The sequence below is a fragment of the Gymnogyps californianus genome, chromosome 1 (genome assembly GCF_018139145.2).
Source record: "Gymnogyps californianus isolate 813 chromosome 1, ASM1813914v2, whole genome shotgun sequence".
In the NCBI taxonomy this organism is placed as follows: Eukaryota; Metazoa; Chordata; class Aves; order Accipitriformes; family Cathartidae; genus Gymnogyps; species Gymnogyps californianus.
The window spans coordinates 121,851,065-121,865,249 of record NC_059471.1 but is presented as its reverse complement, the minus strand read 5'-3'; the positions used below and the strand labels follow the sequence as shown (position 1 = coordinate 121,865,249).

At 42.1% G+C, this 14,185-nt stretch overlaps 1 protein-coding gene across 1 annotated transcript in view; it reads right to left on the bottom strand.

The window, feature by feature from the left end:
• The window catches only part of MYH15 (myosin heavy chain 15), a 66,678-nt gene that overhangs the window by 36,859 nt on the left and 15,634 nt on the right, over positions 1-14,185 (bottom strand). Inside the window, exons 2-11 of the mRNA XM_050912211.1 lie at positions 11,420-11,565; positions 10,224-10,327; positions 9,550-9,693; positions 7,663-7,819; positions 6,165-6,192; positions 5,198-5,291; positions 3,779-3,799; positions 3,084-3,176; positions 1,706-1,769; positions 1,512-1,610 (exon numbers count right to left, since the gene is read on the bottom strand). Coding sequence (XP_050768168.1) covers positions 1,512-1,610; positions 1,706-1,769; positions 3,084-3,176; positions 3,779-3,799; positions 5,198-5,291; positions 6,165-6,192; positions 7,663-7,819; positions 9,550-9,693; positions 10,224-10,327; positions 11,420-11,510 — 895 coding nt within the window. The 5' untranslated portion in view covers positions 11,511-11,565. The remainder of the gene's footprint in view (positions 1-1,511; positions 1,611-1,705; positions 1,770-3,083; positions 3,177-3,778; positions 3,800-5,197; positions 5,292-6,164; positions 6,193-7,662; positions 7,820-9,549; positions 9,694-10,223; positions 10,328-11,419; positions 11,566-14,185) is intronic.

Sequence of the window (14,185 nt, the reverse complement as noted above, 5' to 3'; positions counted from 1 at the left end):
ACTTCCAGGACTCTCTGCGGAAGACACTTGGCTCTTGATGAACAAAAGTCTGAATATGGCGCTCTCTTTCTCTCCTCTTTCCTTCTCCTTCACATCAAAACCAAAAGATGTAGAGTTGTTTTCTAGAAAGCTAGCTGGCTCCAAAACTACAGGGAGAGTCCTGCTTCCCTAAATCAACAGAAAGTTTCACCCACATTCAGCAGACCAAGGTTTGGTCTAGATTTCACTCTTTCACATACATACACACATACCTACATGTCTAAATATGTATATATGTAAATATATATATGTCTATCAATATATGTGTATATAAAATCATATTCTGTGTAAGTCTGTGTTACTTTGCTCTGTAGTCACTGTTATGTATTCATTTATCTACATTTATGTTTTTCTATATTTATACGTATCTATATTTAGCTATGTATGTGTTTATATACAAACACATGCATTTCTTGTCTACAAAACAGAAGTCCCCATTGGCTTCAGCCTCTTCAAGAGCCTGCAGACATGATTCTGCTGGCCAGAAAGGTATGTGCTGTTGTAGATTATACAGACAGACAGTTTATGAGAAAGAGCATATTTTCCCAGCACAGGGATTCACACTGGAATCTCAGTGCAATGCTTCCTTGAAGTCTTTCCCGTAATTGTCATTAATTAGGCCACGTAAAAGCTAAGAGGGTTAGGGACTTGACCACGCACTGTCAGGATAATAAGACTTCAAAACAGATTATGATTGCTACAGCTTAGTAGCAGTTTAGTGCAGCAATAAAGTGACTCTTCAATGCATTTTATAAAATGTGTTTCTTCAGAGCACAAATTAAAGTCAGCAAACCACATCACTTAAATAACTAGTGAAGGTTTTATTCGAAGCATTAGGAGATGGGAGCAGAGAGACCTCATCTGCTCTCTGCTCTTCGCCAGCAGGTCTATGAGACCACATTCAGCTAGGGAAAACTTGAAAGGGGTAATGGCCACACAATCAGCAGCAGGCAGCTTTGCATATTCTCCCTTGCTACAGAACACGCTAGGATGCCAGTTTTGGCACTTGGGGCAGAAAGCGGGAACTAGCTTTTTTTTCATGGACCTATAAGCAAATCTCCTCATATGTGAAAATCTGGATAATTAAATTTTTATCACCACAAATGCTTTTGGAGGCGTAACATTTTCCAGATATTTTGAGACCTTGGATTACACAAATTCAGAGTGATGTTTTTTGCCTTTATAACGCTACATTTTAAAAGTCCTCTCTAAGTCTCATTCCCTTAGTCTAATCTGTAATATCACTTCACTTTATAGGGTACCTGCATCAGTATATCAGAGAAAAATAGTCTCTGTTGCTGCCATTGGAACAGCATCTTTAAAAGAGCGTAGTTGACAGTGGAAGTTCAGTTTTCTCAAGTGGAAGCATAAGGGCCTTTCTGAACACAGGTTTGCCCTGTGCCCCCTCCTCAGCCACTGTCTATTCAGCTAAAGGTTGGTTCTTAAAAGCTGTAGATCCACATAATGCTTACCCAGTAACTCTGATTTCTTTCCTGACAGGATTTGGTAGAAGATGTGATAGTCTCTTTCACCCGGTTGCTGGAAAATCACTCGGGATTTCTCCAATAAATCTAGTTGCACAAAGAAAAATTCAGTGAGAAAGGCTCTCCAAGCTTTCAGATAAGCAATTGTATTTTTTTTAAAAAGGAGAGAGTTTGCTGCTTACAAATCTCAATATCAGCAGATGACAGCTTGCCTGTAGTTCCAAAATGGATTCGGATAAATTTACCCTAATTCACACAGAAGAATATTCTAATTAGCGCATGTAGTACACACAGAGGGAAACAAAGGATGCTGCTTGAAGGCAATCATTTGGCCCAAAGAATCAGTTTATACTAACTCCTTGACTTTGCACAGGCAGATTTTCAATGAGAAATATCAAACAATGATATTACACTTTTCCAAGCCTAACTCTATACATGCAGCTATGTAATCAGCTTGTGGGAAAAGGATAACAATGTACTTATCTGCTAGGCTGAGATATGGGAATGCACGTAGTTTTCAGTTTCATGATGCAGGTTTACTGTAATGCAGGACTCAGAGCAATAAGCCTAGGCATGAGACACACAGGCTCCTTTTTTGACGACTCCTCGTTTCCAGTCCTAACTTATGTGCAACTACTTACGTCAGAAGGGTGCTGTGATTTTACACTGCTTTGCCCATTAAATTTGCATATTCATCCCCCAAATTTCATAAAAAATGAGTAGTTATCATTTAATTTATCATATTCAAACACATCAACTTTTTAAAGTAATTAATTTCCATTCCAGTTGACAAACTCCTTATACAATTGTGTAGCTTTCCACAGATGCTTACAACCTCTGACCCTCTCCACCCCTTCCAATTTCATTTTTAACTGAATTTGTTAGGGAAGCATGGGCTACAAACTCAGGCTGTCATCCTCATGCCATTCCTTTTGGACCTCTGAGCCAACGTCAGCCAGATGTGGCAGAGGCAGAGCTCCTGAGGGGATTGCTCTCCTGCAAGCCTAATGGAAATGAGGAGAAGCCCAAGGTCATGTCAGCACTGAGGGAGAAATAGGGGCAGCTTACTCAGCCAAAAAGGTAGATGAAAGGTAGGAGTACTGCCGCATGTGTGGGTCTGCAGAGGGGGAAGATGTAGGAGGGAGCAGGGACTGTGGTGTATTTCTGACACTTAGTGACGAAGTAGAGCTATTATAGGGAGAGGGAATGACTTAGGCTAGTGGAAAACATGGTAGGAAAATAAGGCTATGCAGCAGAGGCAGTCCTGGGAAAGATCTGCCATTGCTGTTCAAAGGGCTTCATAAAGCCGGGCTTTGCTTGTCTCCTGATCATGTACAGTTTAAACAATTATTCAGGGTGGATCTTTCTTTGTTTCTTTTTATCTTTAATCCTTTCGGTAGTTCTTCCTGGTTAGATCCTACTTTGTTATTCTTCTACTGTGTGGAAATCCAACCATTTTAGTGGACAAAATGAGAAGCAACTTATGAAGGGATTATTACAGAGATGTTATTAACTGGCCATTGTTGAAGAGGACATCATTACGTTATGTTACAGACTTACAAAACGTGAGGAGTTGTCGTTTCTCAGGGTTTTGGCATTTCCAAAAGCTTCTAGGGCTGGGTTTGCTTGAATGATTTGATCCTCCAAGGTTCCCTAGAAATCAAGGTTGAAATACTATCGAGAAACCTACAGGCCACAAAGTCAGCTGTCAACTATAACTTAGCCATGCATTCACTTATAGAGAGAAGCCTCCATAGCAAAGTCATTTAGCTCCACCCTAGGGGTGGCACAGTGTGAATGGCATAACAGCAAGATTGTCAGTCAATTACAAGTGCTTAAAAGGCCTCAAACGTTCCACTGCGCTCTACTGTTTTGCTTTGTAGATTTGATATTTTATGCCATCTGCATACGAAAGAAATCACTGTATCTTCCATGTACTGTGAAGCATGTGGGGACATCCAAGTGGATGTGTGTAGGAGAGGGGCTATTGAAGACAGTGGCAAGCACTAAAATGCATTAAATTTGAAAGCACTCAGAGCTTGTAATATTTGGGATTTTTGGAGATGAGAAAACTATTAACTGTCACTTGCACAAATTTCAGTTTGCTGAAGCAAACTACTTTAATTGCCTGGGCTCCAGGGATCCTTCACTGGGGGAACCACACAAAGTGAAATACTGAGGTTCGTGACATGGACTGACAGAGCCCAGTATCATTTTCATGTGGAAAAGATAAAATAGCAAAGCTGATGACTTACCCCAGTTTTGGTAGCTGGTTGCTGTCAAAAGAGGAACGCAATGGTGGGGGGGAAAAAAAAAAAAAGAGAACGTGAGTACCAACATGAAGGACATCACAAAAGATAAAGATTAGCAAGGTTAGATGTCTAGTTGGCACCAACACACCAGCAGGACTTTTTGAAGCCTTCCTTCAAAAAGCACGTGACTGTTACTTTGCGTTCACCATATGTCACAAAATAGCCAAGTGCTGTTCCTACCCAGCTTGTTGTTTTAACCCCTGCTCCAAACATTTACCTGGTTTTGCTCTGGAGATGTTCCATAATGAACCAAAAGGCTAACTAACTGGACAGAGAAAAGAGACTGGTGCCAGGTGGTAAGAATAAAAGGGTGTAAATGCAAACAGACAAGTTTTAGACAATTAGATCGTGCTACACTTGAGCTCTTCGATTATTTGAAAAAAAGAGGTGATGATAATGAAAATAAAATGTGACCTGAGCTGATAAATTACATGGAATATCTTCCAGCTGCAATACCTGTTATTTGCACAATTGTTCCATGAGCACACCAGGTTTCAGACACCATTATGAGCACCAACCTTATTGCATGCAGAAAGCTGGCTCTGGACCACTCAATCATTTGTTAAGAGAGCCTTGCAGGCCTCAGATGAATGTATATTAGATTTTGGTGATGTGAGTTATGCGTACAGAATCCAAGCCTGGCTGAAATTTTGACCTCATAAGTACAGTTCATAAGAATCAGTTAATTCACCACGAAAGACCGTTGAACCTTCAAGTGCAATGAAGCTCGTAGTGAATAAGCTCATAGCAGCACAAGATAAAAAGCAGCATGAATAGAGTATTCACTGTAACCTTAGAGAGCACTTATAAGCAGAACGGCACTTATCCAAAGAGAAATACAGAAAAGCTGATTGAAAAAAATCTTTTGCCAAAATATTCCTTTTTTGTGAGGAAAAAAAAAAAGCTTTCAACAAAACAGACGTTTTGATGAGAAATGATAATCCTAGTCTTTTTGAAGACTATTTTCCATGTGAAAAAAAATCAAATTTCTTAATCTTCACAGTCTTCCCATCTTTTGGCCAGCTTTAACACAATCAGAAGCATATTTAACACACACGAAAACTAAAACTCCTACAAAAAAGCAGCAGCAACAAGCAGCTGTTCAGAACCAGGAGTGGTTTTGCTGCTCCCTCTGGAGCGTGGCAAGTTCAGGCGAGCATTGCCTTTCTACCTTCAGAACAGCATGCTCTCAGTAATGCCGTGTAGAATCGTCAGCATCTTTTCCCAACAGTTTCTTTTCTTAACCATGCCTGTTGATGTCTAGCACATGGTCTAGTGTTCGGGATGCAGACTTGCGAGGTTAGTTGTACACAACAGAAAAACCTTGGGAGTCTGAAATGAAACAGCCACCAGCAGACTTACGCTCTTTTTACCAGGTTCACCCAGGGCTGCCACTGTGGCAAAGTACTGGATGACACGTTTCGTGTTCACAGTCTTGCCAGCACCAGATTCTCCGCTAAAGGAAGGAGGAAAAGATAGGCATTGCTCAAACAGCTGTAACTCGTCCTTTCACCTTCCTGTCCTGCCAGCTTCTCCCCTCACACAGGTTGTTCTCAGAATCACTGACCCTGATTTCTGCAGCCTGCTGTTTGGCCATTTCAGTGGAAATCACATTAAATTGACTGAATGAAGAGGTGAATGCCTACAATAGCAGCAACTAATTCTTCACGTGACTGGACTCAGGAATCTAGTACAAACCCATGCTACACTGAGCTTCCTTTAAGGGCATGAAGTTTTGGCAGATCCCAGACTGAGGATCTGAGGTATACCTATATACAGCTAATGAGTTAGAAAACATACAGAAAAACTGCAGTAATTTGCCAGCATTATCCAGGAGCACGTGTGAACTGTGTAGAGAGACATCCAGCTCTCCGTCTTTCATGCTTGCCAGTAAATGACGTGCCGCCTCTTTTCTGCCTTGGCCACCTCCCTCCCTTTAGATGTGTGTACACAACATTCTTGAACATAATTTGCAGCAAGAGCAACGATACTGAAAGGAAGGAGTCTTCCATGTCTGAAGAGGGCAGCCACAGCAAGGCTAACCCTGGAAGAAGCTTCTTTAACTGCCTGCTGAGTTGTTTTCATGCCTACTTGGAATGAACACCAGATGGGGATTAGAAATGGGCCAGCCTCCATCAAACCCTCAGCTACGCCTTTCCCATTGGGCTCAAGGCAGCCATCAGATGGCCAACTTGCCAGTTACTTGGCTTGGATCAAGTTCCAGGCCATTTAGCTGAGCTTTCAAGGGTCAACTTGCATTTCAGTAGGATTTTTTTCTGAGTTTTTCGCAGCAACAGAGTCTCAAATCAGTCAAAAAAGAAGCACTTACGTGATCAGCATAGACTGATTCTCCCGATCTGTGGAGGGAGGGGGGGGGGGGGAAAAAAAAAAAAAAGAGACAAACTTAGTAGGCTGTACTAAAGTGCTTATTATAATTGCAAATGAGTACCAACCATTCCAGAATCAGTCCTGCAAGGACAGGAGAGAATCATATGAAGCAGAGATGGAAAGATAAAATCTAATATCACCTAGTCCGACCTCCAGCAGTGCAAGTTCTAGCCCTGCCCTGAATCCTCCTCTTGTGTTTTGTTCAAGTCGGTATTAAAGACCTGCCAGTCATGCACGTTCTCCCTGTGTCTGGGAAACTATAATAAAGAAAGTAATTTCCTGTCATCAAAATATTTCTTTTCTTACTCCTGAGTTCATCTTTGCTCACATCTGACGCTTCTGCTCCTACAATACTAGACCAACCCAAGTAATTTTGCTGTTGATTCACATGCTGTTCCTTACTACGCTTACGTACTCTTCTTCAGTTGGCCATGCTGCTGGAATGAAGTTTTATAGTGTCCATGTTGTTAATGGGCTGACCAGAAATAAGCATTTATTAGAACGCTTTGCAACCTTAATATATTATTAACCAAGTTCAGCAAATGCTAAATCATAGCAGCTGCCCAAAGCCGTTGAGCCAAAATTCCTCTTTTCTTTTTTAATTCCAGTCATCATGACAGGTTACATATTGGGTAGCCTGGCAATATTTCACCCTTATCTGGTACAAAAGCATCTCTTTGCAGCCACACACACATCCTTTCTGCCCAGTGCCTTCTGTCCCCTCACAGCTATGGCACTTTCCATTTTATTAAAACCAGGTGACAGCAGGATGTGTTCCTACCAAGTCTCTTTGGGATTTACCCTGCTGCCTCGCAGGACCTGGTGTGAGCACATCACTGCTGCCCTCTGCTGATAAACTCTTTTCTTCCAGTAACTTGAGGGTCAGGGCGAGAAAATTTCACAGGAAAATCTGGAGTTCGTTACCGCAGGGTTGGCGCCAGACCCACGGCAGTCAGTGCACACTGACCACGGCAGGTTTGTGCAGCAATATGCACACAGCACTCTAGATAGCTGACCCTCACTAACCTTGAATGCATTCATCTTATAAGCATTAGAATACTGAGCATAAACTGACACTAAGTTTATTTTTGAGGTTGGGAAAATACTTAGACCTTTGGGGCATGGCCCCATTTCTGTTACAAACTGATGGATTCACCCAGTTCGGACAGCTAAATTTGTGCACCTTACAGATAATCCATATACAGAACTTACTGTTACCAGAAGTACCACAGGGAGAGTCAGAGGAGTTTAAAAAAAAAAAAAAAAAAAAAATATATATATATATATAAAAATTGACGCAGACTGCCAAGCCCCTGTTGCTTGTAGAGCATTTGCACATTTTTTGCACACAGCAAAAGCTCTCACAAACTTCCATCCAGCACCAATCACGTCGGCCAAATAAAGCGAAGCCAAATTTGAAAGCAAACAGTGCCACTTACTACGCAGCATGTCGTGGTACGCATTATCAGCAATGGAGAAGATGTGGGGAGGAGCCTCCGAGCGCCTCTTGCCTTTGTATGCAGCAACGACCTCTGGCTTGTAGACAGGCAACCACTTGTAGGGATTTATAGTCACGCAGAATAAACCAGAATAAGTCTAGAGAGGAACAGAAAACAAGAGTGAAAAAAAACCACTCAAGGAATAAGAAAAAAAGTCTTAGTTAACCAAGCAGGACCTGGTGTTGCCAGCTTCTGATTTGAGCTTGAATTCTGACTTGAATTTCAGCCTTTGATCTGAATTTCTAAAGGTACTGGTCTGCTAAGTGACTTCCTATTGGCAATTGATATCAAAACTACATATATTAAACAGTTTTCCAAAGGGGAAAAAGTATTTTCAAGATGACAACCAGAAACAGAAACAGCCCCTTCAGCAAAACAAAGGAGCAGCAAATAGACCTACGTCTGACTTTCTGCCTTGCTACCCCACGAGAGTTGTTTCCCCTTGAAAACAGTTATTATGAAGGAAAGAAGAGTTACAGCTTTCCTGTTCGAACTTCATTCTTAGGAGGAGAAACAATCTCCCATTATTAATTTGACGTGAGCACCTTGGGGCAATTTCTGGTGGGTGTTCAAAGAGAAAACAACTTCACAGTGTTATTCTCCAAAGCTCTGGAGCTTTTTTCAGCTTTTGGAGAAACACAGTTGGTGAAAATCTGTCTTTATAGTCGCTCTTTGGGCTATCTACATCAGTTAGCTGGGGCCTGGTTGTTCTGAGGAAGAATGAGTTTTCAGTTGTAACCCCAGGGAATCGGTGTTGGTAGCTTTTCAGGTACTTAGTCCAGGTTGAAGCAAAAATCTTCAAAGAAACCCAGTTACTATATGGGCACAAGCACTATGTGCACGTAGATTAATGAGCTCAATTACATTCTAAAAGTTTCAGGTGAAATCCAGGTGTCTTCCCCTAAAAATAGCATTAGGACCTGCTCCAGAATGGCCTTGGCATGAGTCCTCAGTCCTATTTTCTACAAGGAAAAGAAAAACCCCAACCAGTAAATGGATTAAGGCAAGATGACAAATTTAATTGTCTACCTATACTGATCTGCAAACAAAGCTGTGCTTTAGGCCATACATATCCATACAGGGGTTATTAGAGAAATGCGGAAAATATTTAACAATCAGAATTTAAATGGGAGAAAGTTGGATTCGCTCCTCTGATGAACACCAAAAACCAGAACAGGGATTGACTAGAAAAATCTATAGATTCCCCTGACTGATTTCAAACACAACTGAATGCAGCAAACTGAGAGCAAAAGTTTGGCCTCCTAAAATTAGATGCTACTGAAGCTTATTCTGGTGCTGACACTGAAATTATGTTAATGATGTCATGGGGAAGATACAGAGCAAGGGAAAAGGCCAGAGCGAAACAACACAGATGTCAGCACTGAAAATGAAGGGAATAAAATTACTGAACTAAAAATAGAAAGGCTTATACTTAAAAGAAGTTATGTGTGTGCTCTAAGCTTGAGGCATTGTTTCTTAACAAAGACATCTCCATAGCTGGTATTGACATGGATTAATATTCAGAGAGGAAAAATAAACTAGGTCTCCCCAATGCCTTGATTGCTGAAAATAGGTCCTGTGACACCCCTCTCCTACGCAAGCAAGCAAAACTAAAGAACTAGACACCATCTTATTAATTCAGTTTTGTCTGTCTGTATTCAGACACAAGCCAGCTCCAAGTAACTTCTTTCCTGAAAAGATGAGCAAGACCCTCAGTTTTGTGACTTATCAAAGTTGTAAACTGAATATGAAGAACACATGATGTTCAAACATGAAATCTGCACTTGAAACACAGATTTCTAAATATACCCTTGTTATGACCCTTACATAGATCATCCAGTTGCTGTAGCGCTTTCTCAGATTGTACAACACGGATGCCTCATTCAGATGGGTCAGCATAGCCATGTCCTCGATCATGTCAAATTTGGGAGGGTTCATTGACTGCACGTCATCTTCTTTTATAGTCATGATCTGCAAAGACAAATAAGTACAGCAACAGTGGAAAACACTGGGATTTTCTGTTGCTTCACACACCTTATTGGAGAACGTTTTTTTTTTTCCCCTGCAGAGGGAAGTCCTTCAGCTCAAACCCAGCCTATGTACATAATACCGTTTGTTTTCACAGCTATCAGAAGAACGGGGGAAGGCCGAGATGATAAAAGTAAGGAGCGTGGTGGTATGGCTGTGAAAGGAGCCATGGGATTTAGCTACAGCCTGGGCTTTTAGCTCGGGGGGCCAAACCAGAACTGGCTGGTTGCACACCTCTGCTCACAGGCCGCCTGCTGCTGTGTGGTGGCTGATGCTCGCTTACCCACCACCGCATTGCTGTTTTTCCCTTGGTGGCTTTTCACGTGTCATTCTGATACGGCATCAGTTACTGGGCTTCCCATTTGCATCCCATTTCATGAAACGGGCAACTGAGCTTAAACCAGGACAGGTAATTTCTGGAGCTTGCTGTTCTGGCCTTGTTAGTCATGGATCAGACAAAACCAGTTTTGTACCTTTCCATCTGTCGTCTCCACGGTCACTTTGCCACCGCTGCTTTCTGTAATTTCAGCTTCAACGTAAGCTTTCTTTTCATCGGGAACCCAGCATTTCTTCTTCCCTGTGAAATTAAGGAGATTAAGGGTTCACAACCTTGCATCAAACAGTAACACCATGCCTAGCTAAGCGAGATTGCTGGGTTACTTTTTCCACAGAAGCGACACAAAACCTCTGGACTACAGCAGATCGGCAGTGCCGGGGAGCTGCCTGCCAAAGCAGAAGGTGTAGGGCTCCCAAATGTTGTCTCCCCTTTGAAACTACCACTTGGCTTCCTCTAGATCCTTCCAGCACAAGGTGTCAAAATATTTCACAAATGCTGGCTAAGCCTCAGCCTCCACGGAAAAGCCATAAGCGTTATCACCAGTGTGCAGATGGAGGAACTGAGATCCAAGCCCAAATTAAGGTGTTTGCTAAAAAGTCACACAAAAAATTATGATCTGAGCAAGGAATTCAGCCCACATTATTTGCCTGCCAGCTATCAGATTTAACCTTTTCCTGCACATTCTTCTGAGGTTTGTCTTGAAAAACAGCAATATTAATAACTCACACTAAGTTATGTATGTAGCTTTTTAGAGTTTGGAGTAGCTGCACTAGACTTCAGGTCTTTAGTTACAGCAACTATTCTGAATAGTGAAATGCTGTGGTTATTGGTGTATTTATACTTACTACTACACCTCAGGGCTCATACAAATCCATTTCATGAAAAATAAATTATGGTAAACTAAAAGCTAACATCAGATTGTCATACAGCCTGCAAATCAAACAGATGTACAGGTACAACACAACAAGACATCTAGTCAGGCCGCAGAATTTCTCTCATTACAGGAACATCAATGTGTGGTGTTTTTCTTTCAAACAGACAAAGAAGTGATTATCCCTTTTAGCAGAGCAGTACAAATACGCCTTGCTTCTAAATCTAGTTAATTACTTACTTACCAGATTTCTATTTAGTACTACCTGGGAGTTTTTAATAGCTTTGCAGAGTAAAGAAACAAGAACTTGGTTGAACCAGCTACCTCAAACAGCAGCAGAAGCAGCACAGCAGCGACAAGAGAGGCTTTGCATCCTGCTTTGCTCTGCATTCCACAAGCACACTTGGATGTAACCCTTATCCCTCTTAACTACTGGCAGCATAAAGGGTACTGCAACTCACCATCGAAGGCAACGGTCTGTGCCATCATCAGCTCCTTCTCGCTCTTTCGGAGGAAGGGAGCAGCCTCCCCGAATTCCGACATGTCCATCATCTTGGCAAGGGTTCAAGGTGGCACAGCTCAAAGAGGAAAAAGAAAGAGACCTGGTCTACCAAAGAAAGAGGAGGGGGGGGAAATTAAAATCTATTTCGTGGATGATCTGAGGCAATACAAAACACTCAGCACAATGTGGCAGGTGATTGATCAAAGTGATGATTAATCTGAAACACAAATACCTAACACAGATTTGGGGCTATGCTGCACCCTTAGTTAAACCCTTCCCTGGCTCAGCTTATTTAAAGCCAGCCAGATCCTGTGTGGTTCAAAACCTCGACATGGGTCACAGTTATCTCCACAGGAGAATTTAATCTCTTCTTTGTGGCATGAATGATGCTTAAGGGCAGGAGATAAAACAGACCACTTGAAGCTGTGATTTTAATGACCACTTAGCGGGGGCCTGTTCTGGCCCCTTTCAAATTTGCCTGGAGCAGGCATATGCCCTCCAGCACGTCTCCCTGGGGTCATGCCACTCAGCCACTTCAAGCATCATCTCAGGCAGGCATTTTCTGAGAATCATGGAGCAAGACTTCACTGCTGCAAACCAAGAACTGCTGAAAGGGTGTGCGTTACACCCTTGGTGCAGCTCCAGGGACGTATGCCCACCCTTGTGCTGGAGAAAGCCAGCACTGGAGCTGGAAGCAGCTCTGCTACCTGCAGCACACTCCACTGATCGCACGAATTAGCATGTTAGAAAAACCAGGACTAACACTGCTCGGGGAGATCCTGTGCTGGTGCAGCTTCTCAAATTGCTGGTACGTCCAAATTCACCAGCTTGGGTATCCTCCTGCAACAAGGCACGGCAGAGGGCAAGCGTATCTGCAGTATTGGTGCAAGGGCTTCATAGTTTTTTAGATTCATTTGAGCTTATTAGTCCAGCTTAATACCTACATTTGTTTTCTCAAATGACAAGGCCACGGTGTTTAGGAGCCTTTTATCAAGAAAGAGAGGGCAAGGGACATGGGTGTAAGTGAGACCGATTTGCTGGGTTTATACTGCCAAGCAATTAATTTGATTGTTATGTACTCTCTAAAGTGATCGTACAGATATGTTTTTATTTATATATATTTTTTTATACACACACACATATAAATACACACACACATATGTAAAATACTCAGACGTTCCCTGGACAGCACCCTAAAAGAAGTTCCACTGCTAAAAGGTATACACACACATGCACACAATTTAAGAATTTAGGATTTTTTTTTCTTTAAAGTCAAGACACCATTTGATTACTGGTCGAAGCTGTACAAGTGACCCTCAGATATTACCTCTTCCCTTATTTTATTTATTGTGCAATATCCAGAGCAGCTGGACAAATTTTCAAGAGCCCTATTAAGACAGACACTGTAGTCTTTCAAAATTTAATTCAATTTCTTTCTAACAAAATCCTGTTAGGGATAAAAACTCTTCATCAACCAAGGCAGTGTTTTTTAACACGTTTCTCCTGGGGAATGTAAAGCTCTAAGACGGCAGAGCTGCCAAACGTTTTACATTCAGCCCTCTCCTGCTGCTGCAGTACAAGCTTGAGACCTACTGTCTTGTTGCTGTGGAGCAAAAACTTTCTTCCTCAGAACTAGCCTTAACTTTTTTCTTTTTTAAAGATTAAGGGCCTACATAAGCACAACTATTGCCAATTATTTTAACATCATCTGAGCTGACCAAAATTCCCAACTGGAGGTACAACTCAAAACTAGCATGGCAAAGTCTCTCTCCCATTGGGAGTGTGTCTTAGCTCTAGTGGAGCAATGAAATTACATCAGTTCATACATTTAAACAGAACAGCGTTAGAGCATGTATGTGTCATTTCACATTAAACGTGCAAATGCCAGAGGAGCCACTCCAGTGTTAATCTCTAGGACTCAGGACAGATTCTCACAACTCCTAATATACACTAAAGTACTCTAAACCACTTCTGTGCAACCTAGCTCCATTTGCAGACCTCTTAGGGACAGTCACTCAGCTATCACCTTCTTATCTCATCTTTTTCATATATATTCAGGGCCAACCACTATGGCAAACATGTTATGGTGTAAAGAAGCACTACGGCACCTGGGAGAGAATCCCTTTTTCTTCAGTAGTCTTATGTGCTTGGAGCTACGACAGACATTAGAGCCCAGGCAGCACATACCTTGCAGGTGCAGAGAACTCAGTGAGGTAAATCCATTGCCAGATACGAGAAATGGGAAATTTGTTTGGTTTATGGTCATAGGATTATTTTTAAAAGGCAGTATAGTTGGGAAAGACAAGGCAGAGCTAAAGATGTTCGCTTTCCTTTCAGTCTGTTCTAGCTAACAACAAAAAAGAGCCGGCCCTTGTATATGAACTTCGGAAGACCCTTGAAAACACCTACACCCTGTAGAAAGCCAATATTGTTATACAAAGTTAAGTGGCATGCCCAGGACTACCAACAATTTGGTGGTGCGTTCAGGCTTGGAAAGCAGGGACCTCGTCTTTCTTTGCTGGGGCTGTTGGAAGAGCTACTGTAGAGCCAATGGCTCGTCCGCAATAGCAACGGCAGCAGGCATCGCCTGTCTTTGAAAGGGAACCCAGTAATTCTCCAAGGGTTGTAACTCAGGTTGGATTAAAGAACTCCTTGGACCAACGCGCTGCTTAAAATTGCAAACTGCATAGGCCATCACCTCTTGCAGATGATAGAGAAGACAGAA